Source organism: Grampus griseus (assembly GCF_964374135.1).
Source record: "Grampus griseus genome assembly, chromosome: 8".
NCBI classification, from domain to species: Eukaryota; Metazoa; Chordata; class Mammalia; order Artiodactyla; family Delphinidae; genus Grampus; species Grampus griseus.
Window position 1 is genome coordinate 12147873 of NC_139002.1, and position 26260 is coordinate 12174132.

The window sequence follows — 26260 nt, forward strand, 5'->3', positions numbered from 1 at the left end:
GTTAAAAAACAAAAACAAAGGGAGGGGGAGGGAGATAATAAAGCACACGTTGGTCCCTACACGGCACAAAACACGAATATAAGATAACAAGTACATCTTTTTATTGCCCTTGTCTGCCACTCCAATCTGAGACGTAATCACATCAGCCTGCCTTTCTGAGAATTTGTAGTGGTGTTTTTAATCTAATTCAGGGGACTGGAGATAAATCATGGTGAAGGGTCCCAATTTGCCGAGCCCAGCGCCTGCAGCTGCAGCGGCGGGCAGGGTTAGAGGGCCGGCGGGAGGCGGGGGTCCCAGGCGGTGATGAAGACCACACGCCCACGCCCACACGCCCACACTGTTTGTCTTCACGCCAGCCTGCAGGGCTGCAGGGACGGAAGACAGACCTGGCTGCGTTGAGGGAAGACAAGGTGAGCCCAGGAAGCGGAGGGCGGGGGTGGGGAGGCGGCCCCCACGTTAAGGCACCAGGTACAGCTTTCTCGGCTAAACAGATGCGCAGGGTCTGCACACCGCCCGGGCCGCGTGGGCTGTCTGGGCAAAGCCACAGCAAAAGTGAAGGCACACAGGTCAGCCTTCAGTGCCCAGGTCCCTGATGGGAGGAGACAGCTGTGCAGAGGCAGCTGCTAAGATGAACAGGGCACCCACGGCACCTTCCACCACACCCCCTGATGCAGCCCTACCCGGGAAAGAAAGGCCAGGGTCTTCCCCACACTCAACCTGGCAGCCAGCAGCCCTCAACTCTCGCTTTCCCTCCCCTGTTTGTGGTGGAAACAAAGACAGGCCTTGCTGTGGCTACAAGCTTCTCCCCGGGGGGAAGCACCAGTTGCCACCACTGGGAAAGGGAACTTCACACAACCGCTTAAAGCTATGCTGTCCAAGGGCCACATGGGGCCGTTTAAACTTAAATTTAACTCGATGAAAATTCAATGAAAGGAAAATAAATTCAATTCTTCGGTCATACCAGCCACATGTCAAGCCTCAACTGCCACAGATGGCTAGTGGACACCCTGGCCAGCACAGATCCAGAATATTTCCGTCATGGCGGGAAGATCCGTTGAAGAGAAGACCTGACACGAGGTCAGGAAGATAAACCCTTCCAGCTCCTGGCCAGAAGCGGTGACACGACCATGGATGTTACCATGATTATTAACAACTACGCAGTGGAAAACAGAATTTTGTAATTATTTTTAACTCCCTGTTGTGTTCAGGACTACAAAAGTCATGTGACTTATGAAGTCCTATTTTTATGGAACCCAGCCCAAAACGCTCAGAGCATGCCTCATGTTACAATAAAAAGTTGAGGGTCTCACAGTAACACGGGAGGAAATCCAAATCTTGACCTTAATCAGCAGTCCGCCCACCTTCTCTGATTTACAGCATCATCAGCCACTTGGATGCTAGAAGGCTGCCCGTGCCACTACTTCGAAGACCCAAGGTTCACAGGTTGATAAACCAGTCAATTAGGTCGAAATTAACTGCAGCTCATTTTAAACTGAGGGAAGTTGATTTCTGCATTTACACGGCTGGACTGAATATGCCACGTGCCAAGAGATTCTGGCATAGCTAGGGAATGCACAGGAAGGTTCTGTGCTCGACAAAGATGCCTCAGCCCTGCAGCCCAGACCACGTCTGCTGAAATACTAATGAAATATGCAAACGAAAATGCAGTGAGCTCTCCTTTACGTTCCATCACACCTGAACCTAAAAAAAATGGAGGAAAGGTTACTATAATACCTCGTTTTGATATATTTCTACGTGGTCAACTCTCAAATTATCTACATCTGAATTATTATCAAAAATTCTAAACTCCAAACTGGCTTTCCCTAACACATGTAGGCCAGTCATTTTGCCTATCAGCTGCTCAAAGACTGCAAACTCATTTTAATATTCACCTAAGCAAAATTTAATCAGGAAGGTAAACTGATCCTTAAAAAAAAAAAAACACTAAATAAATACATAGCAAAGGCAAATAGGTTATTCTTTGGGTTACCTGCTCTCCAGATTACCTGCATGGTCCTGTGTCTGTCCATTACAGGGGACAGTACAAGGCTTGTCTCCATCCATCCTTGGCCCTCGGATGAAACAATGACACTACCAAGATGGCTGTCATCTCTAAGGAGGAACAGCCCAAAATACGACAATGAAATGTTCCTACAGCATCCATTTTTTTGCTTTGGGATGTTCACTGCTGTTAGAATCTGCCTCCTGGATCCCAGGTCTCAAAGCAGTTTATTAAGCATACTATTGACTCCACTTTCCAGAATCTAAAGAAGACATTTTCTAAAAGAACATGAGTTAAAGCCAAGATCCGTGATCTCAGTATTCTGATGTTCTCACAAACCTGGGCTCTATATCTCTAGGGAACTGCCCTCCAGCACCTTTCCAAGTGACAGGAGGGCTACGTAATGCTGCTCTCCTGGCCCTGGCTGGCCGGAATCCTTGAGGTGGACTGGTATTTCCCACCCTGGCCTGGAGGAAAAGTAACAATCTATTTTATACTATGACACTTCAGGTAGCTCCCTTCCCATTGACAGTAATTATGCCATAAATATATTTTGGAGCTGATGTCATTATTCATGATATCAGGGGCTGGGGATAATAGAAAGCCGCTGATATTTCAAGTTTGAAATTTTATGTCCATATATGTTACATATGTGTAGAATGTTTTTGGAAGGACGTACAAAAAACTGATGACCGTGGACACTGGGTGAATGGGGTCACATAAGGGAGAGAAATTTACTTCTCACTACATACTCTTCTGTTCAAATATTGTTTTGCAAATATGCATTACCTACTGAAAGCTAAATAAAGGGCCTGGATGGCTTTACATTTCACCTTTTCATTCCCCATCTCCTCACTCCTGTTCCCTGTCCGTTTTCCTCCCATCCCTTCCACCTCTCAAAGCCTCCACCTGCCACGCCCCAAGACAGGCAAGCTATTAAACAGTGGCCAGACACCGAGCCAAGAACTGTGCCCAAGAAGAGATGCCAAGTGAGATCAGGAAGTCTTTCAAGGTCACACCCATGATCGAGCCAACCCCAAACGCCAAGGAACCCTTCGCCTCTGCAGAAGAAGCCAACTTGAAACCGCAAATGCTTTGCCTTCTCGTCTTTTGGAAGCATACAGGTCAAACATCCTAACTTCAGAATCAACCAGCCAATTCTTTCCCAAGCAAGTGTATCATACAAGAATCTACCCCAAAGAGATCTAAAGCTACAGTCTTCCACCCCCAAAGGAGGCTCTTTGTCTCAGGGCCTTGTGCTGTAACAGACACTTTATTTTCAGTCTCAAATCAGGACACTGAATACTCCCTGGACTCTAAAAAGCTGGAATTATGAAGAGAGAGCTCATTGGAAGGAAAATAAACCTGTAAATCCTGTTAGGCTTTGCGCTTCATTCCAAAGGATTTTTCCCCAAAACAATACCATTAGCAATACCATGAGAGCCCTAAAAGGGAGGCTTCTGTACGATAGAATCCCAGCTCTTCATTCAAAATAAACCCCAAAATAGCACAGGAAAATCAGGGCTCCCAGACCCACATCCTGAGCCAACTGACTTCCACTCTCCACTGTGGGCTCACGACAGTCCTCCTTATAAATACCTTTCCTGCAACTTGGATGTGCCTCCTACCCTCTAGGCCTTTCTCTTTCCAGGTGGGCAGCTGGTCCACAAATATTCATTAAGGGCCTCCCGAGTGCCAGGGACACAGAGGAGAGGCTTGATCCATGCCCTCAAGGAGCAAACAGGGAGATGAAACAGTTAAACAAGCAATTAGAACACCAGGCAGTCAGTGCTGTTACCAAGCTCAAAAGAACTCTTCCCACCAGAGCCTGGGAATACTAAGAGGTACTCCTTGGATGCTGAAAAATGGAAGAGGGCTTTTGCAAGCAAAGAAAGAAACAGGGAAGGACCATTTGAGGCAGAGGGAAAAGCAGGTGGCACAGAGGCACGGAGCTGACATAAAATCAGGAGGAAATCCAGTGTGACAAGAATGCTGGAATCCCCCTTCTTGGGTCTGGCCTGTTTTAGAAGGGACACAACTAAGCCTAGTTTACTCCATAGGTTAGCAGAGCCAGAGAAAAAGAACTGACACTGACTGCAACACAGGGCTCTTTCTCAGATGCAAAAGCCCTCCTGCTCCCCTCCCTGGAGCTGGTGGCCTGAACATCACCCCTGGGGCTTCTTCCGTCAGGCAGTTTCTGCTTCCAGCCCTAATCTGTGCTGCCAGGCATCCTCTTAACCTCACTCAAAGGTCAGAGAGCGAGAAGCTGCAGAGTGTCTGAGCCCACTGACCCTTTATCACTCCATCTCCCATGCCCTCCCATATCAAACAACCCACTCACACCCCACTGAAGAGTTGTGGCTGGTGAATCACGTCCATGTTTCCTTGTCCCTGTCTGGTACATTTCCATGCCTGTATATTTGCATCTGCTTTATCTCCTCCTTAAATTCTAAGCTTTCTGAAAGCAGGGATGAAAACTCTCCCCACCCCCTCATCTGCACCCCCATCCCTATATAGAATCACACTGAATTCAAGTGACACTATGGAAAAACATGGCAATTCCTTACATTTCAAAGTTAAAGGGCAGAGACTGCGGGGAGTATAACATGGGAATTGGCTTAGGGCTAGAAGCAGAATGGCCATCTAATTTATAGTCTGCATCCTGACACTTTTTTGAGTGAACACAGCACTTTTCATAACCATCAGGGATAACGTAAAAACCAGGTCTGTCCCAGGGAAAACAGAGGCAAATGGGCATCTTTGCTAGAAAGATTGTTCCAAATAGCTGGGCGGCCCTCCAGAGCTCCAAGAGGGACACGCCAAACCCCTTCAGTTACTGATTCCTGTGCTTGCAGTCTAAAGGGTCTGCACCAGACAGTGTTTGTAGCAGAAAGCCCAGGACCGGGAAGTCCTTCCTTCTATCTAACTCAAATCCTTACAGACTCAAGTTAATCCCAGTTTTATTAGCTTCAGGGCAGCCAAGAACAATGGCACAGGGGGGAGGCCTCGGAGAAGAAAAAACACTGCTCTGGGTCCTCACCCTTGGTAGGAATTCCTCATTATGAGTCCGAGGGCTAGTTCTCCAACCTTCCACTGAACCAAACTCAATCTGGCTCAGAAATATAAAAGCCGAGCGTTTTTTAGTCACTCCCAAGAAGAACACAGTTCATCTTTAACTGGCCCCAAAACCCCAGGAGCTTTCACAAACCAAACCCAAGGAAGAAATGGCACCTGTGTGCATATTTTTGCGACCAGGAAGCTCTTCCCGCAGCCCAGACTATAGATGTTAGGGACCTGAGCTCCGGAAGGGACCGTCTCCTGCGGCTCTCCACTCCCAGCCCCCAGAAAGCTGACTCAAGCCCACAGCAGAGCTGGGCTGATGGGGAAGGCTCAAGGAACAAGGGAGCCTCTCTTTCTCCCTCCCCCATCCTCCATCAGGACGCTGGCATCCCTGTGGGGAGCAAGGACCTTGCTGACTTCTTTCAACAATACAAAAAAGAAGTTTCAGATGGGGGTGGGGAAGGGAACAAGGATCTGGACCCACGAGGGAGCCAAACAGGCAGGCTCCTGCAGCCCATGCCCACCAGCAGTTGTATGCCCACTGGCACACGCTCTTGCCCAGGAGCTGATGGTGGATGGAAGGCAAATGCTCCCATCCTCTCACCTCCATCCCTATCCCCTCTCTTACCAATACATTTTACTTTAGAAAAAAGTTATTTAAGAAGCACCGTATAAAGAGAGGGCGACTATTTGATCACTCGAAGGTCACTGAGACAATGCAGACAAAAACTAAAGAGCAGGCAACCCTGCCCCATGTGACCCTGGGCTAGTCACTTCACCTTTCCCAGCTCTGGTGGCTTCATCAACAAAATGGCACAATAGGGGAGATGGTTTATAACGTTCTTCCTGGCTCCAAGGGTTGAACATTTAACTCTGTATATTTCTTGAAGAAACGGCTAAAGGAAAATCAGTGAAGAGAGGCAGAATTCAGACTAATCCTTTAATTTCTACTTTGAAGGGAATATTTTGACTCTAGAAATCGTGTAATTGACCACCTCCACTGGTCCCACTTTTTCTCCCCCCCCCCGGACCTTCCAGTTTTGCTGATGTCAGTCTCAACCATAGGACTGCGAGTCTCATGAGGCAGTAACACGGACAAATTAATTTTGCCAGCGCTGATACTAACCCACAAACTCGGTTTGTAATTGCCAGAAGTAAGTCCTGCCATAAAAATGAAATTCATGTTCCTTATGATCTAATTAAATCCATTGCCTAGATAGAAATAAATCACTTACTTTATAATAATGCCCACCAAATTATTGCAGTCTTTCAAATTCCCAAGTGTCATGAGGGATATTCCTGTCCAAAATAAAAAAAATTCAGCCCCCCCCCCCCACACACACACACTCACACACACCCCTCTTGCTTGGACTATACCCAGAGAGTAAGCTTTCAGGTTTGCCCACCTTAATTGTGGTTAAAAACGGTAAGTGTGGAAACCCCCTCCTCTGACGGTTCTGGGTAAATGTACTGCATCTGCAGGGTGCTCGCCTCGGCTGCTAACTGATGATACACGAAAGAAAGCCCGTTTTTTATCCACACGTAAAATGAAGCTGCACCGCTCTGATACCTGCCGGAAACTCCACCGGTGAGCACACACCCCGGGGAAACAGGCAGTGCACCCCGCGAGTGCCCTGGAATCCGTTTGCTAAAATCGACAGGAAGAAGGAAAGATCAAGGCGATTCAAGTGCTGACGGTTGTACTCCTATGTGAGGAGGGGAAAAAAACAAACGCCAGCCGGGAAGTCCCCAGCGGTGCCTGCACCTGGGAGGCGACAGCCAAGGATGGATGCGGGGGTGAGGCGGCACAGGGAGAGGAGAGAGCCGGGGGAAGGCGGGGGCCGACCGCTCACCTGTCCGTACACCTGGATAGGCTCGGGCTGCAGGGCAGCGCTCCGTCTCCTCCGGAGCGGCTTCTCGTCCGCCCTCCGGGGCGCCCCGCGCGCCCCACGCCGCAGCTCGAGCGGGTCGCCCCGCACCACGAGGAAGCCCCGATCCTGGGGCCCAGGCGCGCGGCCGCCGGGCAGCGTCGGCGGCCAGACCTCGCCGAGAGCCCCGGGCGGCAGCAGCGCTATCAGGATGAAGAGGAAGGGGAGTCGCGACTCCCTCCTGCTGCTCCGTGTCGCCATGTTCGGGCGAACGCGACCGCAGGTGGCGCCGCCGCCAGGAGAGAATGTGCAGCGCGAGGCCGGGACGCCGGCCGGCCGGGGCCGCGCGCGCCGCTCCCGGGGCTCCAGGCCGCCCTGCTGCGCCCGCCGCCGCCGGGTCCCGCTCTGCTCGGCGCGGCCCCGTCACGTGGGAGGCTCGCCGCCGCGGCCCCTTCGCGCACTTTCTCCGCTGCGGCCCCTCCTCCGCGAGGGGATGGGGAAGTCAAGGCAGCGGGCGCGCGGCCCGGTCCCCTGGCAGGCGCTACTCGTCGCCCGTGCGCCCTGCGGCAACCGGGAGTCGCGTGGGGCTCGCCCGTCCTCCCTGGAGTTCTCGCCTCCTCTACCGGGTCGCGTCGAGGTCGTCCTCAACCGCGGCCGGTCTCCTCTCCCGACTGCACAGCCTCCTGTCCCGCCACACGACCACCTCGCCCGCCCCCTGTCGCATCCCCACCTCCGGGGGAGCGCGGACAGCCAGAGAAAATTAGCTCCGAGGACGCGGCGGGCACGTTAGAGTCCAGATGAACCCGCCCCCGTGGTGCAACTCACACAGTTTCAATAACTCTGGGCACCAAAACTACCCTTGATCGAGCTAAACTGCCCCTGCCCGGAGCACAGTAAATATACATCCGGCACAGAGGCACTAAAAGCAAGGGCACGTCCGACAAGGGACTCGCCACACCTCAACAATCACACAGTTATACAATGGTTCCTTGCACACAGAACACCCGCGCGGGACGCATGGCCCCAGCACAGTGGCTTACCTGTGACCCCCTCCTGGGTGAACGAACACTGAGCCACCCTACCTCACCCCCAAAACGGGCACACACACCAATCCCTTCAGCCCACAGCCAACCCTGCTTGCTGCAAGTCCCCTTCCCAAGGGGGTAAAGCTTGCCACTGGGGGCAGTGGGGGCAGACACTCAAAGAGTGGGGAGGACGCACTTTAAATCAACCCTACATGCAGCTGGAAGATCCAGACCTTCTTTGAAACACAAGGAGATAAAACTGCTGTTGGAACTGCAGAAGCAAACCTAAGGTCAATGTTTTTCTGCAGGTTTGTGGGAGCAGCCAAGGCCTGTCCTCTGTTTCATTTTATGTTTCACTGTGCTCTGGACTCAAACCCTGGTTTTTTTTCCTTTGGTGTTTTTTTTTTTTTTTTTTCGGTACGCGGGCCTCTCACTGTTGTGGCCTCTCCCGCTGCGGAGCACAGGCTCTGGATGTGCAGGCTCAGCGGCCATGGCTCACGGGCCCAGCCGCTCCGTGGCATGTGGGATCTTCCAGAACCGGGGCACGAACCCGTATCCCCTGCATCGGCAGGCGGACTCTCAGCCACTGCGCCACCAGGGAAGCCCAAAACCCTGGTTTTTGATAAGACAGAGGAAGCAGGGCTGAAGGAGAGACTACTTCTAGAGTTGCATGCAAGCCCTCGGTTTACAGGGAGGAGGGGATGGTCATTTCAGTGCCCCCAAATGCTCCTCGTCCTACCCCTGCCCTCTAGGACTCTCCAGTTAGCTTAGCAGACCCCCTTCCGCTACCTAGCACCACCCCTGGTGACAAGCTGACAAAGGAAAGACAGCCTTTCCTTGCCTCCCTAAATCCAGTCTTCTACCACCCTCCCATACCCCATGCCAGACTTGCTGGGGACCTGGCGTCGCGTTCTGCAGTCCCCTACCTCCTCGCAGCCCTGCTTTTCTCCCCCAGCTTTTCTGTCCATCTCACCAAAATCATAGAACCACCCAGTTCTCCCCACTAGGCAAATCACTTATCCTCTGGGAAAGCCACTGGGCCACTGCCAGCTCTCACTCCCCATCTGGACCAGCACTGCCTTGTGAGCATCACCTTACCAGGTGTGGACCACCCTGTGGCCTCCCCAGACCAGCAGCAAAGGCACATGGACCCCTATTTAACCCCCCAAGGGAAAATGAGGGGAACATGGCTAGAGTCAGAACACCCAGCAGATGGTTCAATTATTGTTTATTTCAACACATATTTAATGAGAACCTTTTCTACAGGAGTGACTGTCAGAGTCCCAGCAGAAAACACGTGTCCCCTAAGTGTGGATTTGAAGATAGGGAGCTGCTTTTCCCACACAGACTGCTGGCTTGAGGTTCAGACGGCAATTTGCAGGGAAGGATTAGTAGGGCAGGACCAGCTACTTGCTGATTTTGATTTTGATTTGCACCGTGGATACTGGAGAACTGGCAAGAATGCTTAAACATGGTTAATTGACTCCTTGAAAGCCCTCCTCTGTAATCATTATCTACCTTCCAAGCTGTTCTAAGGTGGATAATCAGCAAACCCTGAGACTGTGTGAGCCTCATAACCAAACAATCTCTCCGAGCTTCAGTTTTCTCATCTGCAAAATAAGGATCTTAATTCCTGCCTATTGCACGGAACTGCTGAGAGAAGCAGAGGAGATAATGTATGTAAAATCAAATTACCATATGCAAATTGTGAAGGCCCCAGACAGAAGTATTGTACACGGGTGGCATTAGAGACCGGGATTCTAGTCCTGCTCTGTAACTAGTTACTGTGTGATTTTTGCCCTTGATCGTCTGGTCTCTCTGGGCCTTGGTTTCTTCCTATGTGAAGTAAAAAGAGACTTTGCAGCCCTGACCGTTCCCCACCCCTTCAGGACCCCCGCCTGGGCATGAGATGGGAGCAGGCACAGGCCACGGCTGAATTGTGCAATTGACAAGGATGTTCCTCCTACCTTCAAAACCGGATCTGGGTTGTAAACAAGCCGCCACTTCCTCCGTGTCAACGTCGGGGTGGGCAGGTAGATCGAGAGAAGGCAGGATCCCCATCCCCCTCCACCCCAACTTGCATGGCCTTGTTCTTCACGCTGCCCAGCATCAGGAGGAAAACCAAGATGCATGGGAATTTTACACTAGACTTATAACTGTGTAAAAACATGTCTTGAGCCTAGGGTCAGACTTTGCCCTCCTCTGTCCTTCTGCCCCATCTAAGACATCCTGAGCTAAAGCTAGAGATGGAGCTAAGGAAAAACCACCCAGAGGTTACCAGTGTCCCACATTTTTATCCAGATGGAGTCACAATTAAAATAGCAACAAGGACAGTCACAGAGAAGGCAGAAAAAGACTCCCAAAAGCCTAACTGGACTTCTTTCTGTTCTCTCTCTCTCCCCTCCTGGCCTCCCCTAATGCTGGCATCTGTCTGCTCACCCTCCCTCCCTGTCCAGCCCCTGGCCTGGCCAAACTCTATGCATCCATCAGGTTCCAAGAGGCCTCCCTCTGCACCTAGCCTAGGTTCCACCAACTTCCCCTAACGCCCTAGGTCGCCTGCAGTCTTTGATACTTTCTCTCTGGTCACATTACTTATTCATTTTCCTCTTAAACTACAAGAAGCAAGAGGGCAAACCGGGTTCAACTCGCTCAAAGTCTGCGTGCCCATTGCTCAGCATGATCCTGGCACACAGTGGGTACCCAGTGACATTTATGGGACGTCTGTGTATACATGAAGGGAGGCCAAGACACCCTATACCCTCGAGGGCTGGGGAGTGGTCAAGGGGCAGATGTGCTTGAATCTCAGAGCTTGACCACCGTCTGCCCTCCACCACTGCTTTCTCCCAAAAGTGCCCAACCTTGAGTCACAACCAGACCTCTGAGTCGCTAAAGCAGAAAAGGGACGGCCCTGCCAATGCTGCTAAGTTTATTCCCTCTTCCACACCATTTTAGCCAAGTAACTACCATTTACCTCGCCAGCCAGGGTGAGCTAGAAATACCCTGCAGCCCCGAAGAAATAACTTTCTCCTGCTGTTGCTGAAAATGCCTCTAATTAAGGCAAAGTCCAGGACAACTGATGAGGTTTAAAATACAGATGCACCCAGAACATAGAACAAGTAGCTTAGAGTCTCACTCTTGAATAAATTAAATCCAAAGACGAGGTTCTGAAAATAGTAGTAACTTACTTTCACACAGCAGTGACTTCTATTTGCATTGTAACAGCACTGTCGAACGGCTTTCATCTCACAGCAACCCTTTAGAGGGGACCAAAGCGGGCATTATCAACAGCCCATTTTACAGATTTTGAGAATTAAGGCTCAGAAGGAAGGACTTGCCCAGAATCACGTAGTTTGTAAGGTTTACATTCAAACCGAGGTTCTCTGACTTTTTCTACCACATCTGATATCTCCATGACAAAGAGAGAAGAGCTGGTGTTTCAAGTCCTGGGTCGGGTGGAGCAGTGAGAACCAGGGCCGAAAGGAGAAGACAGTTGCCCAAGTCCTCACCTCTTGCACAGCTCAGCCCTGCCTTAACCCTCCGTAAACGAACACTGTCCACCTGGGCGCCTAGCTGAGGCATGATGCTCAAGTAGAGGGTAATGTTACAGAACTCACGAGTTAAATCCTGTTTTCCCTGCTCTTCTGGAAGATAAATGGAATGAGGGACTTGGTTTCAAATTTTCAAAAGAAGGCTTTGGGTTCAAGCCCTGTGAAGGAGGGCAGGATTTAGAGGTTTCCCTCGAGTTCTGGCCTCTAGCTCTCAGAAACTCAACTTCCTGAGCTTCTGTAAGAAGAAAGCATTTAGAACCTTCTCACAAAGCATGTGAAACGAAAACCTGGAAATCTCCTGATTGTTATGTAGAGTCCTGGACAAACCCTCCAGTCGGAAGACAATGGGAAATTATCCTCTTCCCCAGGAATACAGAATAGGACTCACCCTGCTGGGTCTGGAGTGAATGGGAGGAAGTAAAGCTGGAAATTCTTTGAAAATCCCTGAATAATTACATATCGAAGGCTCGTGTCTCCTTCCCTTGGAGCCTCTGCAATACAATAACAGGGCGAGCACAGCTTCAGGTGCTAGAGAGCGGAGGTACCACCGAGCCAATAGGAATGGACTCGGTTTAATTGTGTGACGCTTTACCTCAACAGATGCCCTGAAGCGGTCCCGGAGCCATCCAGACCAGGGGAAAAGACAGGCTGTCTTGCCTTTTGGCCCACCTCTCATTCTAACAGGGACATAGGATCCCCAGAAACCTTCCTTCCATTTTCCTGCACCAGTCGAAATGAGATAAAAACGCCCCCCACCCCAGTCACTGCTCACTCTTCAACTAAAAAGTCACTTCTTGATTCTGCCCAGATTCCCCTCAATCACCCCAAAGCCCTGCTACCTTGATTTATGCCTCTTGAGATGTTGATAATGTCCTACCTTTCATTGCAGCAGTTATCTTGGTACTTAAACTTCCTTTTTTTAATTATAGTTGTGTCTTTTGACCTATTCTCCACTCTTGCACTTAATAGATTATATCCTGCCGAGTTGAAATGAACTGCCGGGTAGGGAAGACGTGGCACTGCCCTCACCCCTGCTACGCACACCCGTTGACAGTTGGTTCTGTACGGAAGAACAGTTCTGTGTGCTTTTTATTTAATTTTATTTATTTATTTATTTAGGAAGACCAATTTTGTATTAAGTCTCTTGGGAGATGAATTTCCCATCCTACTGTCCACATCAAAGGAGACTGGAAAGATGGCTGACGATACTGGAAAGTGGTTCTCTCAGCACCAGGTGAGTCAGCATAGCCGAGAAGTGAGTCCTTCCCTTGACATAGTTTTACATATGACCTCATCATTACCTACTGCCCAAGGATGGGGATAATAGGGTATAAATGTCTGTAAAAATCCAGCCACCACTCCCAGGGAACTTGCAGAAAACAAAGATACAAATAGCAGAAATGTGTGAAAACAGCGTTAAATTAATTAAACAAGGAGGCCATTAGGCTGAAGTGGCTCTAATGCTTTGGTGACCTTAGACGAAAGCCTAAGCCTACACGTGCCCTGAGGTTAAAAAATGGAAACCTAAGGACAGCCAATCATAAAGAGCCGACCACGCTTTAGGCTACAGCCAATCAATAATTTCCTTTCTTTGTTTCCTCACCTTCTCGATATGTCTTTCCAGGCTCCTGTGACGGAGCTCTCCTAACCGTTTCCAGTTGGGCACTGCCTGATTTGAATCAAATTTTGCTCAAATAAACTCTTACAATGTGTCACATGCCCCAGGTTATCATTTAATAAGAGCAAGAGCTCGGTTTTGAAAACAAAGACGATCGATGGATTTGGGGAGAGTGAACTGGGGAGAACTTTCTAGAGAACCAGACCTTCGGAGCCGTGGTCTCTAGTGTGTGTCTGCAGGTGGGGAGTGGAGAGGGAGAAGCCTGAAATTGCTGTGTCCAGGGGAAACAGGAGGTTATTTTATGTGCCTGAGGGGAATGAGGAGGAGCTTCAGAATCAGAGGATGATGGCAAGGGAGGGTATGGGAGCACACAGGTAGGGTGGTACCCGCTGCCAGAGGTCGTGAAGGCAAAGGTCAGAGAAACCAAGGAAAGCCTCATCTAATTGTGTCAGGACTGTGGTCCAGGGGATTTACGGATGCGGTGCAGCAAGGGCGGCTGTTTCACCAGGACCGTGACCTATGCTCCACAATCACCGCTTTGTATACTTCCTGCTACCAGGAGGCACGTGTTTATCACACGTGGGATCCTTCGTGGGGCACCGCGGATCATACCTCTCACTGTCTGCCATCTCGAAATCCATCACACTGAAGACTTTACATGGTGTCATCAGCTGAGTTAGCACCTGTAAAAATGATCACTCCCATTGGACTTAAAACTGCAAGCGCTTTTAATGAGGCCCTGGATAAAGGAATACATTTTCTCAGAGCCCTTATACAAATTCTATTAAATCATTCACACCAGATAAATGACTGAAATGGTGATTAGGGTTTGGAGGCATACCATATGCATCATACCACGCATCCACTCAGAGGCAAATACGTTCTCATCTGAGGTTTGACCCAATGCCACCTAAGCTGAACGCTAAGCGAGAAAAATCCTTTCCCTTTCAGTGGTTATTTCAACAAGAACTTCAATGCCAAACTAGCAGTGAATTTTGTGTATGAATTTTCTTTGCATTCTATCATTATGTAAATGAAAAACTCAACGAAGTGCAAATTAAGACTATTCTTAATTCTAAAAGGCTGCTATTCTGTGATAATGACGCCATGGAATATTTCACCGTCTGCCAAGCACGGTGTGTGGTTCCTGCTCCCCCATCTGCCTTATTCGCCTCCCAGCAGGGGGGCACCCACTGTGTCCTCAGTTTTTTCTGCCCTCTAAAGTGAGAGCTGGGGGACTTCCCTGGTGGTCCCATGGTTAAGACTCCGCACTCCCAGTGCAGGGGCCCAGGTTCAATCCCTGGTTGGGGAACTAAGATCGCACATACCACAACTACCGAGCCCAAGTGCCACAACTAGAGAAGCCTGTGCGCCACAGCGAAGACTCAGCACAGCCAAAATAAATAAGTAAAATAAAGTAAAATAAAATAAAAAATAAAGTCAGATCTGGCCCCCTGTCCCTCTTCCTCCTCATGGTCTAATCTTGCCAAGATCATTTAATCATATAAACGGAACAAGAGGTTGATGTGGGAGCAGTGTGGAGAGACTAGAGGCCTGAGTAGGGAGGCAGCTCACCTGGGTTTATACCCCAGCTCTGCTGTGCACCTGCTGGATCTTCTCAGGTACCTTCTCAGAGCCTAACTTTCTTCCTCTGTAAATGAGCTGCCTACCTCTGCAGGTTTAAAGGATTAAGTGAGATTGTATATGTCAAGGTTTCATGGTACATAAAACTTGTTCACTAAATGATACCTATGGTTGTTATGTAAAATTCAGATGAGAGATTGTTGCTAAATCAGTTTGGCCATTCAGCGGTTGTCAGGGTTTTATTCAGGTTTGTCTGTGTCCCATCCACCCAGGGACATGTGGCAATATAAGCAAGTCCCACATCCAGTTCAGCCACACACACGAGCATTTCTTAGCAAACAGGCACGGAGGCCTTACTGCAGCCTGTTTCTGGAGGCTCAGGGTGAGCCCTGGTCTCACCCCCTATGCCCCCTGCAGGAAAACAGGGACTCTAGGAAGATGTCGCAGTGTTCTGAGGCCAGGAATCCACCAAACTCCTGGTCAAATCAGTCAACAGAGTTTCCCATTAAGCAGAGGCCACAAGAGACCAGATGAATGCCACCCGGTAAGCACAGCTCTGGAGAAGGAGTTGGTCTGCCATTTGCTGGATTCTTACAGCTTGTCCACTCAAGCCCACTCCAGACAACCACGTTTCTTAAGCAGCATCAATTTCACAAATGAAAAATTATTCCTAGTATCCCTTATGCTAATTCATGCATCGTCGGATTCAGATTGAGATCATGATGTTGCAAGTTCTGGGTGGAGGAAGTCACCTCTGCAGCGTGGATTCCTGACCAGGGTGGTTCAATTGCAGACCCCACTTAGGGTGTAGATTCCTGACTAGGACGCTTTAAATGTTAACTGTATGCCCCCCGGCAGGGATTAAAGTTAATTTATACACTCATACATGACACTGTTTATATTAAAGTAGTTAAAAGTCAATTACAGACAATAGAGCAACTATGAATAAGCAAAAGATTCCATCAGCAACAGAATAGGAGACAGATGTAAACTATTGTGATTGATAATAGGAAATCTATATGTAGTCTTCATCCCACTTCTAACACAGAGCTCCTAAAACCCTTGTTCCTAAGTGACAGGCTCAATAAAATTGTCTTTTGTTTTTCAAACAAGCCCCCTTCAACTGCACCAGAGTTTGTGAGGTGACTTTTGGAAAGCCCCTAAGGTTGGGGGCTGCTTTCCAGGGGAACCAACCTAGATTAGAGGGTTGGAACTATCAATCCCACCTCCGCGCCCCAATCTCTGGGCAGGGGAGAGGGGCTGGAGGTTAAATCAGCTGTGGATGGCCAATCATTTAATCAACCATACCCGTGTAATGAAGCTTCCAGAAAAACCCAGAAGGATGGGGTTCAGGCAGCTTCTAAGTTGGGGCACACGTAGAGATGTGGGTGTACCTAAAGAGGACATGAAATCTCCATGCCCTTTCCCCATGCATTGCCCTAAGCGTCTCTTCCATAGCCTGTTCCTGAGTTATATCCTTTTGTAATAAACTGGTAATCTAGTAAGTAAAATGTTTTCCTGAGTTCTGTGAGCCAATTCATCAATTTGTCTCATTTGTGTAGCAAAATTAACCAGACTTGAGGAGGGGGTTGTGGGAACCTCCAACCTACAGCCAGTTGATCAGAAGCACGGGTGACAACCTGGGTGTGGACTGGCATCTGAAGTGGAAGAGGACAGTCTGAACCCTGAACCTGGGGATCTGATGTGATCTCCAGGTAGATAGTGTCAAAATTGAGTTAAATTGTAGGACACCCAGCTGGTGTCACAGAATTGCTCAGTGTGTGGAAAACCCACGTATCTGGTATCAGAAGTGAAGGAGTACTGTAGCCGTTGTGGAGTACAAAGTAACGCACACGAGGACAATGTTTTTCCTTTAGAACCACGGATTCTTCTTCGGTGGGAATGCTCATGCCTGTCGTTTATTTAAGAGTCTCCAGCCTGAACAGTAAGATATTCAGTGTCATTTGGGCAGCGCCCTAGGTTAGTCATTTGCCCTCATCAGGAATGCATGCCTCTGGGGTGGCCGGCTAGGCCCTCATCGGAAAGCCCACACTCCAGAGGCGGCTATTAACAGTGTTCCGGTTATTCTACTCTCAATCAACACACGTGATTTTCCTTTTTACTAATTAGCATAACAAATGTTAAAAATATTTTTTCATTAGTGGCTTGTTAATGAGCTTAATGAGTATTCGAAATGGGCTCCTGGTAGTGAATTCAGAAGTATTTAAGACATGTGGCTCGTCCAAAAGATTGTATAGACACACCCATTCACTGCGTGAACAGGTGTAAGAATATAACGAGTCCTCCAGCCCCAGACCTGGCAGATTCTTGTTCTCTGACTCATCCTGTGTGCTTGGTCTGAGGATTCTGGTTGCCTGTTACCAACGTCTAGTAAAGCACATTCAAGTAAACTGGGATGAGAGTACCTAAAAAGAGATGTCTCTTAATGTGCCCTGTTATCACAGATGCGTAATAAGTGCCTGAGTGCGTGGCAGAACCAGCTGTGAGATTTCCTGTGGTTAAAACTGGCAGTGAGGTATGGGGAGTATATTTGTTTGCTAAGGCTGCCATAACAAAGTACCACAGACAGGGTCCAGGAATGCACTCTCTCACAGTTCTGGAGACTGCAAGTGCCAAATCAAGGTGTCAGCAGGGTGGGTTTCTTCCGAGGCCTCTCTCGCTGGCTTGCAGGTGGCTATCCTCTCGCTGGGTCCTCTTATGGTCACCCCTCTGTGCATGGCCACCCCTGGGGTCTCTGCCTCTTCTTATAAGGACACCAGTCAGATTGGATTAGGGCTCACTCTAAAGGCCTCATGTAACATAATCACCTCTTCAAAGACCCTATCTCCAAACACAGTTACCTTCCAAGGTGTTGAGGGTTAGGATTTCAACATGTAAATTGGTGGGTGGACACAATTCTGCCTATAACAGGGAGTAAATAATCTGTACCTGCTCTAACTTGGTGGCTACCCTTGTGGATCAAAACAGCTACTCACTAGGCATAGCTAAACAGATTGAGACCAGTTTTCACATGTGGCTCTAGAGTGGCCCTGTTGGGAAACTAAGCTGAGGTTGGAAGTAGCAAGTCCAAGGTTCTCAGGATCAGTGCATGAGCTGTGACAAAATTTCAGTTGCCTGTCACAGAGACCCACAACTGATGGTGGCTCACACAAGACCAAAGTGTATTCCTCTCTCTTAAACTGGTATCTCAGCCTTGCTTGGCGAAACTGCCAGGTGTTCAGGCTGCTTCTGTCTCACTGCTCTGCCATCCCTGGGTACCTCCTTCAACTGCATGGTCCACGATGGCTCCCAGGCACATCCTCCTTACAGACAGTGGGGAGAAGGAGCTCAAACCCAAAGTGCACACATCGCTTCTGCTCACGTCCTCTTGGCCAGAGCTTAGTTATATGGCCACACCCACCCACAAGGGATGTTGGGAGGTAGAGGCACTATTTTGAGCATCCCTGTGCCCACTTACAAATCAGGGGTTCTGTTCCCAAGGGGAAAACAATACTGGGGAACAACCAACAGTCACTTCCAAAATTAGAGAGTAGTAATGGAGACAACACAGCTGAGAGTCAGCAGGCAAGCTCCAGTACCGGTACCCTGCTTCTAAAAAACATCAAAATATTTGCGTATTTATTGGCAAACAGTCACTGCTCTAGCCCCTGAGCACCCCCCTCCCGCTGCCCCTTACCATCCCAGTCCCCCTCCCCCTCCCCCAGGACACCATGGACTTCCCCTAGGACCCACTAACTAAAAGGTTAATGCGTGGTCCACAGGGGCCTCCCTGACCCTGATCCTGCCCAATGGCTTGTGCCCAGTCTGATTGGTTCATGCCCTTGTCTTGCTGATTTTTTAATATTTCAAATATAACTTGTGGGAGCAATGTCTGGAAACCAGATTTTATGAAAAAGTTAAAGAGCTAGGGATATTTAAGCTAAGATAGATTTGGCAGGGGAAACAGCTCAGTCATCATCTTTAAGCATTTATAATAATAGTCACTACCTTTAAATTTTCCTTTAAGTGTCTATTATGTGCCAAGACCCGAACTGGGCTCAGTGCTTTATATGTACTCTTTCAAATTCTCAAAGCAATCCTATATAGTGCGAATTATTTTCATTTCATTGACAAAGGCACTGAAGATCAGAGACATTCAGTTACTCGCAGAAGACATACAACCAGAGTCAAGATTCAAACCCCTGGATGTCTGGCTCCAAAGGGGACGCTTTCTCCCCAGCACCATGTTGCTTTCTCTGTGAAAGAGGAAGTAGCCATATTCACATTTCTTTATAGAGCAGAACTAAGACGTTACAGGAGAGCCAGGAAACATAAGTTCAAATAAAAATAGAACTTCTAACAATCGAGTTATTAAAAAATGAAATGTACTGGTGAGCTGATAGTAAATTTTATATAGAAATATAAAGGACCTAGAACAGTCAAAGCAACCTTGAAAAAGAACAAATTTGAAGGACTTATACTACATGATTTCAACACTTACTGTAAAGCTATAGTAATTAAGAAAGTATGGTATTGGCATAAATAAACAGATAGATGGGGAAAAAATGAGAGTCTAGAAACAGAATCATACACATAGAGTCAAATGATTTCTGACAAAGACAATTCAGTGGGGGAAAAATCATTTTTAAGTGGTACTTGATTAATTCAATATTTATATGAAATCAATGAACCTCAACCCCTACTTCACATCATATACAAAAATTCATTTGAGATGGATCACAAACCTAAACGTAAAAACTAAACTATAAACCTTCTAGAAGAAAATATGGGAGAATATATATGCAAAGACTGGGGTGGGCAAAGATTTCTTAGGCCATGTAAAAACATAATAATAAAAGAAAAAATTGATTCCATGTACTTTATTAAAATTAAAATTCTAATCATCAAAAAGCATTGTTAATAAAGTGAATAGGCAAGCTACAGACAGAGAGATGTCTCTGACAAAGAACTCATAAACAGAATATACAAAGAACTCCTATAAATCAACAATAAGAAGACAAACAATATTTTTAAATGGGCAAAAAACTTGGACTAACGCATCACAAAAAAGAATGTGTGTGTGGCCAATAAGCACATAAAAACGTTTCTGAGCATCAGTGTTCAACAGGGAAATGCAAATTAAAACCACAACGGGATATCACTACATACCCACTGGAAGGGGTAAAATTTTTAAATTCTTACGATACCAAATGCTAGAGAGGCTGTGGAGCGACTGGATCTCTTGTACATTGATGGTGAAAGAATAAATGGTACAGCCACTTCGGAAAACTGGCATTTTCTTATAAATATTCACCTCTCGTGATCCAGGTATTCCAAAAGAAATGAAATCACATGCCTACTAAAAAATTGTGTAAGAATGTTAATTGTGGCTTTATTTCTAATAGCCAGACCTTGGAAACACTGCAAGTGTTCACCAATAGGAGAGCAGATAAGCAAATTGAGGTATATTTGTACAGTGGGATATTGTCCAGCAATAAAAAGGAATAAAGTATTAATACATACAGCAACATAGATGAGTCTCAAAAATATTATGTTACGGGAAAAAAGCCAGACATGAAAAGAGTACATACACTGAATGACTCCATTTATGTGAAGTCCAGGAACAGGCAAAACTCATCTATGGGAATGGAAATCAGAAGACTTCGCTGGTGGTCCAATGGTTAAGGCTCCACGCTCCCACAGCTGGGGACGTGGGTTCGATCCCTGGCCAGGGAACTAAGAAACTGCATGCCGCACAGGCTAAAAATAAATAAATAAAAGGTTTTCAAAGAGGAAAAAAAAAGGACTTCTCTGGTGGCGCAGTGGTTAAGAATTCGCCTGCCAGTGCAGGGGACACGGGTTCCAGCCCTGGTCTGGGAAGATCCCACACGCCACGGAGCAACTAAGCCCGTGCGCCACAACCACTGAAGCCCCCGTGTCTAGAGCCCGTGCTCCACAACAAAAGAAGCCACCACAATGAGAAGCCTGTGCACCTCAACGAAGAGTAGCCCCTGCTCACCGCAACTAGAGAAAGCCCATGTGCAGCAATGAAGACCCAACGCAGCCAAAAATAAATAAATAAATAAATTAATTAATTTGAAAAAAAGAATTGAGGTTACCTGTGGGAGGGTGTGGAGAGGGAGTGGGGAGGGAGGGTGGTGGGATCATGGGGAAATTTTTTGTGTGATGTGGCAATTTTCTACATTTTGATTTAGCCATTGGAAACACAGGTATATTTGTCCAGACTCATCAAATTGTACACTTAAGGTCTGTGCATTTTACTGTATGTAATTATACTTCAATTTAAAATGAATTTAAATAAACGAAAGGATGAAATTAGTTGCCTCTCCCAGTATTATGCTCCTCAGTATTGGAAGTATTCAAGCTAGAGTAAATGCTTGTCAGAGATACTGTGGAGGGTTCAGATTAAGTCATTTAAGAAAAAATAAACTCAGATTTTTAAGACCTTGGTATACATGATACTGTACTAATCATATATTTTGGAAAAGGCAGTACCTGTGTTCGCCTTCTAGTTTCGAGCAGTCGACATAGATAAGTAAATTTATGTTGCTAAAAACTTTAAAGCACTTTAAAATGTTTTTGTTCCTTTTTCTTTTGTGAAACTCTTCCCCTATCTGGCCTTATTTTTTCTTCCCTCCTGACACCCAAGCCCTTAGCCATTCTATGTTCCTATATCTTACAACCTGTGGTGTTTGCACACTTCCTTTGTTAAACATGCTCCCCACCCCCATTTCTCATCAACTTCTGCCTCTCCTTGAAGATTTTATGCAGAAGTCACCGCACCTGTAAGACTTCCCTGTAAAGACCACTCCCCACAGCTTGAGCTCTGTGCCCATGCTAGGTTTACCTGTAACGTAGCATTTACCCCAGGTTAAATGATGCCAAGGTTCCTCCCAGCTCAAAGATTCTAGCTTTTTTTTTAAAAATAAATTTATTTATTTATTTTTGGCTGTGTTGGGTCTTCTTGCTGCATGTGGGCTCTCTCTAGTGCGGTGAGCAGGGGCTATTCTTCGATGTGTTGCGTGGGCTTCTCATTGTTTTGGCTTCTCTTGTTGTGGAGCACGGGCTCTAGGCCTGCGGGCTTCAGGAGTTGTGGCACGTGGGCTCAGGAGTTGTGGCTCACGGGCTCTAGAGTGCAGGCTCGGTAGTTGTGGTGCACGGGCTCAGTTGCTCCGCAGCATGTGGGATCTTCCCAGACCAGGGCTTAGAACCCGTGTCCCCAGCATTGGCAGGCGGATGCTTAACCACTGAGCCATCAGGGAAGTCCCGATTCTAGCTCTTTGGACAAGCAATTCTAGACCTGAATGAAGAGAAATAGTCAAGCCACCAGCAGTAGCATCTTCATGTGGTTCTACATGAGGCAGACGAATGAAAAAATAGGAACTGGGGACACTTTTCTATGGGAACTACATGACAACGTTAGATCGGAAACTACAATCTCTGCTGACGGATAAGAGACTTGTAGCTTTGGGGCTGGATATGAAGGAACTAAGCTCTGTGCTTGCACAACAATGGGCCCGCATGGGTGCCATGGGCATGGGGTTTCGAAAGAAAAGGATGAATACAACTCAAGGCTAAATGCAGAAGCTGATGTTTATGAAGTACCTTCTCTGGTGCCAGATTCTATACTAAACACTTTGTATCCATTAATCTTATGTGATCCTCATTATAACTCTGCAGAGAGGTTAAGTAATGTGTCCAAGATTTCACAGCTAGTAAATGATAGAACTGGGTCTCATTTCCAGGTATGTTTGACCCCAGAGTCCATGCTCTTAATCATCAGGCTCTCCTGTGTCCCGGGAACAGAAGCGCCAAGATCACTTTGCCCTGTCTCTTGGCTCTAGGTACCTCAACCAGCCCAAATGACAATCTTCTTTCCCATTACTTTTAGGTTATCTGGGAAGGAGTCTACAGCATTCTTGTTCCGGTAGTTCTCACGTCTCCAGCCAGGGAGCCCTTCTTTTATGTAATCTGAGCCCCCCCTACTTTGCTGCATCATTAGGAGATGAGCTGAAGGCTCCATTATACTTATAATTTCAATGGAAGCAGAAGGAGGCAGAAACTGCTGCAGTAGGAACTTTATTCTTTATTCTATCTGTCTGAGTTTTGTCAGGTTTCTGTAGCGGGGTAGTCTAGAGCCATATGAAAGGAGACTGATGAGGGGACATGATAAGACAAGAAGCAAATGTTCATTAAAGAGATGGAGAAATGGATTTATTCTCATCCAGGTGGAAGCACTGTAGCCCACAGAGTAGATCTCATAACGTGAAGCTATGGTCTAGCCAAGGGAAATGCAGGAGTACTCTGGTAGGCATGGGAACCAGGAGCAGGAAACCGCAGCAATGTTATGCTGACATTTTGCAATAGTCTTTCCACCTTGGTTACTTGGTCTAAATAAACAAAAACCATGTCAAATATATTCAGCACTTACTAGGAACTCATTTCTCCATCCTCACCTCTTCCTTCTCTTGAGCGCACGTGACCGTAGTAGGGGGAAATCTTTGCTTTCAAAAGAGCGCTGTGTGTACCCAGAACTTGGCTCTTCCTTGCTCAACAGCCTAACCTCCGTCCTCAGAATTGAAACCTAAGATGTCTCAGCCACTGAGCTGGGAGTGGGAGGTTTTAAAGCTACGATCAAAAAGCTAGCATGGGAAAAAAAAAAAAAAGCTAGCATGGGGCAGAGCCCACATTGAGAACAACACCGCTAACGTAGCAACAGATAGTTGGTTAATTTTCTCTTTTAATCTCTTCCCGTTTTCTTCAACCCAATGTGAGAAATGAGACTCGGGACAAGTACAGTTGACCCTCGAACAACACCGAGGTTTGGGAGGCCCACCCTCTGAGCAAGCAAAAATCCTCCTATAACTTAGAGTCAGCTCTCCATCCCCACGGGTCCCCCGTAGTCCACGTTTTGCATCTGCTGATTCAACCAGTGGCAACAGTATTTGCTATTGAAAAAAATCTGCCTTTCAGTGGACCCGTGCCATTCAAACCCATATTGTTCCAGGGTCCACCGTACATTGTTATAGAGACCAGAGCAGAGAGGAAGAACCAGTGCATCGAGTGTCATCCAGGAAAGCAAAGCTGAGCCAAGCATTAGGGTGGGGGGCATCCTGGTAGGGGTGAGCCATGTGAGGTCAGGTACCACTAAAGGAAAAAAGGATGAGCTATTCATGTGTAATACTTGCCTCAGGTGGTTTCTAAGTAAGGATCAAGAAAGGAAGCTGAGCTGGGCTAACATGTTGACACTTTCCCTCACCCGACGGGGCTTGAATAAATACACCACTTCCAGCATCTCTTCTGGTTGCCCGTGCAGCAACTACATGTGCTTTGCACAAGTCTGGGAACAGGAGCCAGGTTTTCTGGTTGTTGCTTAAGTTTGTAACCTTTCCAAGCTTACCTCAGGGCAGATTATCTGTTGAGCAGACACAATTGTGAAATTTCCCTAGGAAGCCTTTGGCAAGAACAACAAACGGGGCCACCCCAGAGGTCAGATCAAAGTGTAAACACGGAGCTAGCATTTGAGCTCATTGGAGGTCCCTTCAGAGCTCTACACCTCATTGTGCCAGCTGATTGGGAAGGACATGAAGGGGACCAAGGTGGGGGGCTGATCCAACTTGCGTAGGAGGCCTTTTTTTTTTTTTAACATCTTTATTGGAGTATAATTGCTTTACAATGGTGTGTTAGTTTCTGCTTTATAACAAAGTGAATCAGTTATACATATACATATGTTCCCATGTCTCTTCCCTCTTGCGTCTCCCTCCCTCCCACCCTCCCTGTCCCACCCCTCCAGGCGGTCACAAAGCACCGAGCTGATTTCCCTGAGCCATGTGGCTGCTTCCCACTAGCTATCTACCTTACATTTGGTAGTGTATATATGTCCATGCCACTCTCTCACTTTGTCCCAGCTTACCCTTCCCCTCCCCATGTCCTCAAGTCCATTCTCTAGTTTGTTTTGTTTTTTACTTAAAAAAATTTTTTTTCTTAACAATTATTTTTTATTTTAATAACTTTATTTTCTTTTATCTTTATTTTATCCTCTTTCTTTCTATTTTTTCTCCCTTTTATTCTGAGCCGTGTGGATGAAAGGCTCTTGGTGCTCCAGCCAGGAGTCAGTGCTGTGCCTCTGAGGTGGGAGAGCCAACTTCAGAGTCCTTTTTGAATTTAAATGATAGAGAGGGGGATTGAGAGAGGATTCCAATAGTCAGAGTGACCAATTACTTCGGCTGGTACAGGGATCCACCCTTGATCAAGTGTGGATTCCTGTACCAGCCGAAGTAATTGGTCACTCTGACTATTGGAATTCTCTCTCAAATAGAGATTCTCTAGATCCAGGAGCTGGTTCTTAATCTGGCATGCTAGGAAATTCAGTTTTAACAAAGCACATGTACTGAATTGGGCCATTATCAATTTCCTGGATATGGTCCGTTGACCTTTAGGTCAGTCTCCATCCCTACTCATCCTGCTCTGTGCTCCCAGAGCCTGGCGGTATGGACCACGTCAACAGAACCCCTGACCCTCTGGCTCTCAGTTGTCTTTGGCCAATCGGAAGCACTGGCAGCAGATCATAATGTGGTAAAGAAAGGCAGTCAGTGTAGTTATCCCCCCAATTTCCTACCCTCCAGGTAGCTGTGGGTTAGCCTCGTCCCAGCTCCCGTCAGGCAGCTCTGTTCCACACAAGCCTAGGGAACATAAGAGTTTCCCCGTGGCTATTAGCCCAGAGTACCGCACTATTCCTTGCAAATTTTCCACACTTTGTAAATCATCGCTTTATTAAGCTCTCCTTAAAATATCGAATTGCATGTGTCATCTCAGAACACTTCTGATGTTCAACCAATCTGATATTTAATCAACATCTGTCAAACTGACAGCACAGAAATGAATATCAGAATAAGTGTCCCCAAGGCAAGTTTATATACCGACTATGATTTTATCCTCTAACCTTATGAGTTGGGCTTGTTGCAAAGAGAACTTTCAAAAGCTCTTCATTTTATCCTGCGTACTATGCCTCCAATTTGAATAAGCTGCCTTCAGATGGATGATAGTACTTGGTAATAATCTTGTTAAATATGTATTAGTGTTAGATATGCCTGCTTTTTAAACTCAGTTATGTGAGAATATGAAACTAAGACCATATGAAAACAGTAAAATGTTAAGAGTAACTGAGTATTAATAGGTATAGTACAGTAATTTAGAACACAGGCTTTAAAGTTAGATATTCAAGTCTACTACCTATTAGCTGTGTGGCTTTTGGAAAGTTACTTAACCTCTCTGTTTTGTTTTTTAACCCATAAAATAGTCATAAAAATTGTATCTATTTCTTACTATTGTTGTAAAGTTAAATGAAATAATGTATATAAGGTATGAGTACAATGAGCACTCAAAAATGCTAGTGATTATAATTATTACCATTAGTAAAATGTTGTTAAAATAATGACATGCCAACCTTAAGGTAAATGACCTCATCAGGTTGTTCTGAAGGTTAAATAGTGAATATTTTTAAAGTGCTTAGAACGGTACCTGGCACATAGCTC

General features: G+C 47.0%; 1 protein-coding gene across 1 annotated transcript in view; it reads right to left on the reverse strand.

The window, feature by feature from the left end:
• SORL1 (sortilin related receptor 1) overlaps positions 1-7206 on the reverse strand; it is a 161043-nt gene extending 153837 nt beyond the window's left edge. The window contains exon 1 of the mRNA XM_082659998.1: positions 6916-7206. Coding sequence (XP_082516124.1) covers positions 6916-7191 — 276 coding nt within the window. The 5' untranslated portion in view covers positions 7192-7206. The remainder of the gene's footprint in view (positions 1-6915) is intronic.
• Between the last annotated feature and the right edge of the window lie 19054 nt (positions 7207-26260).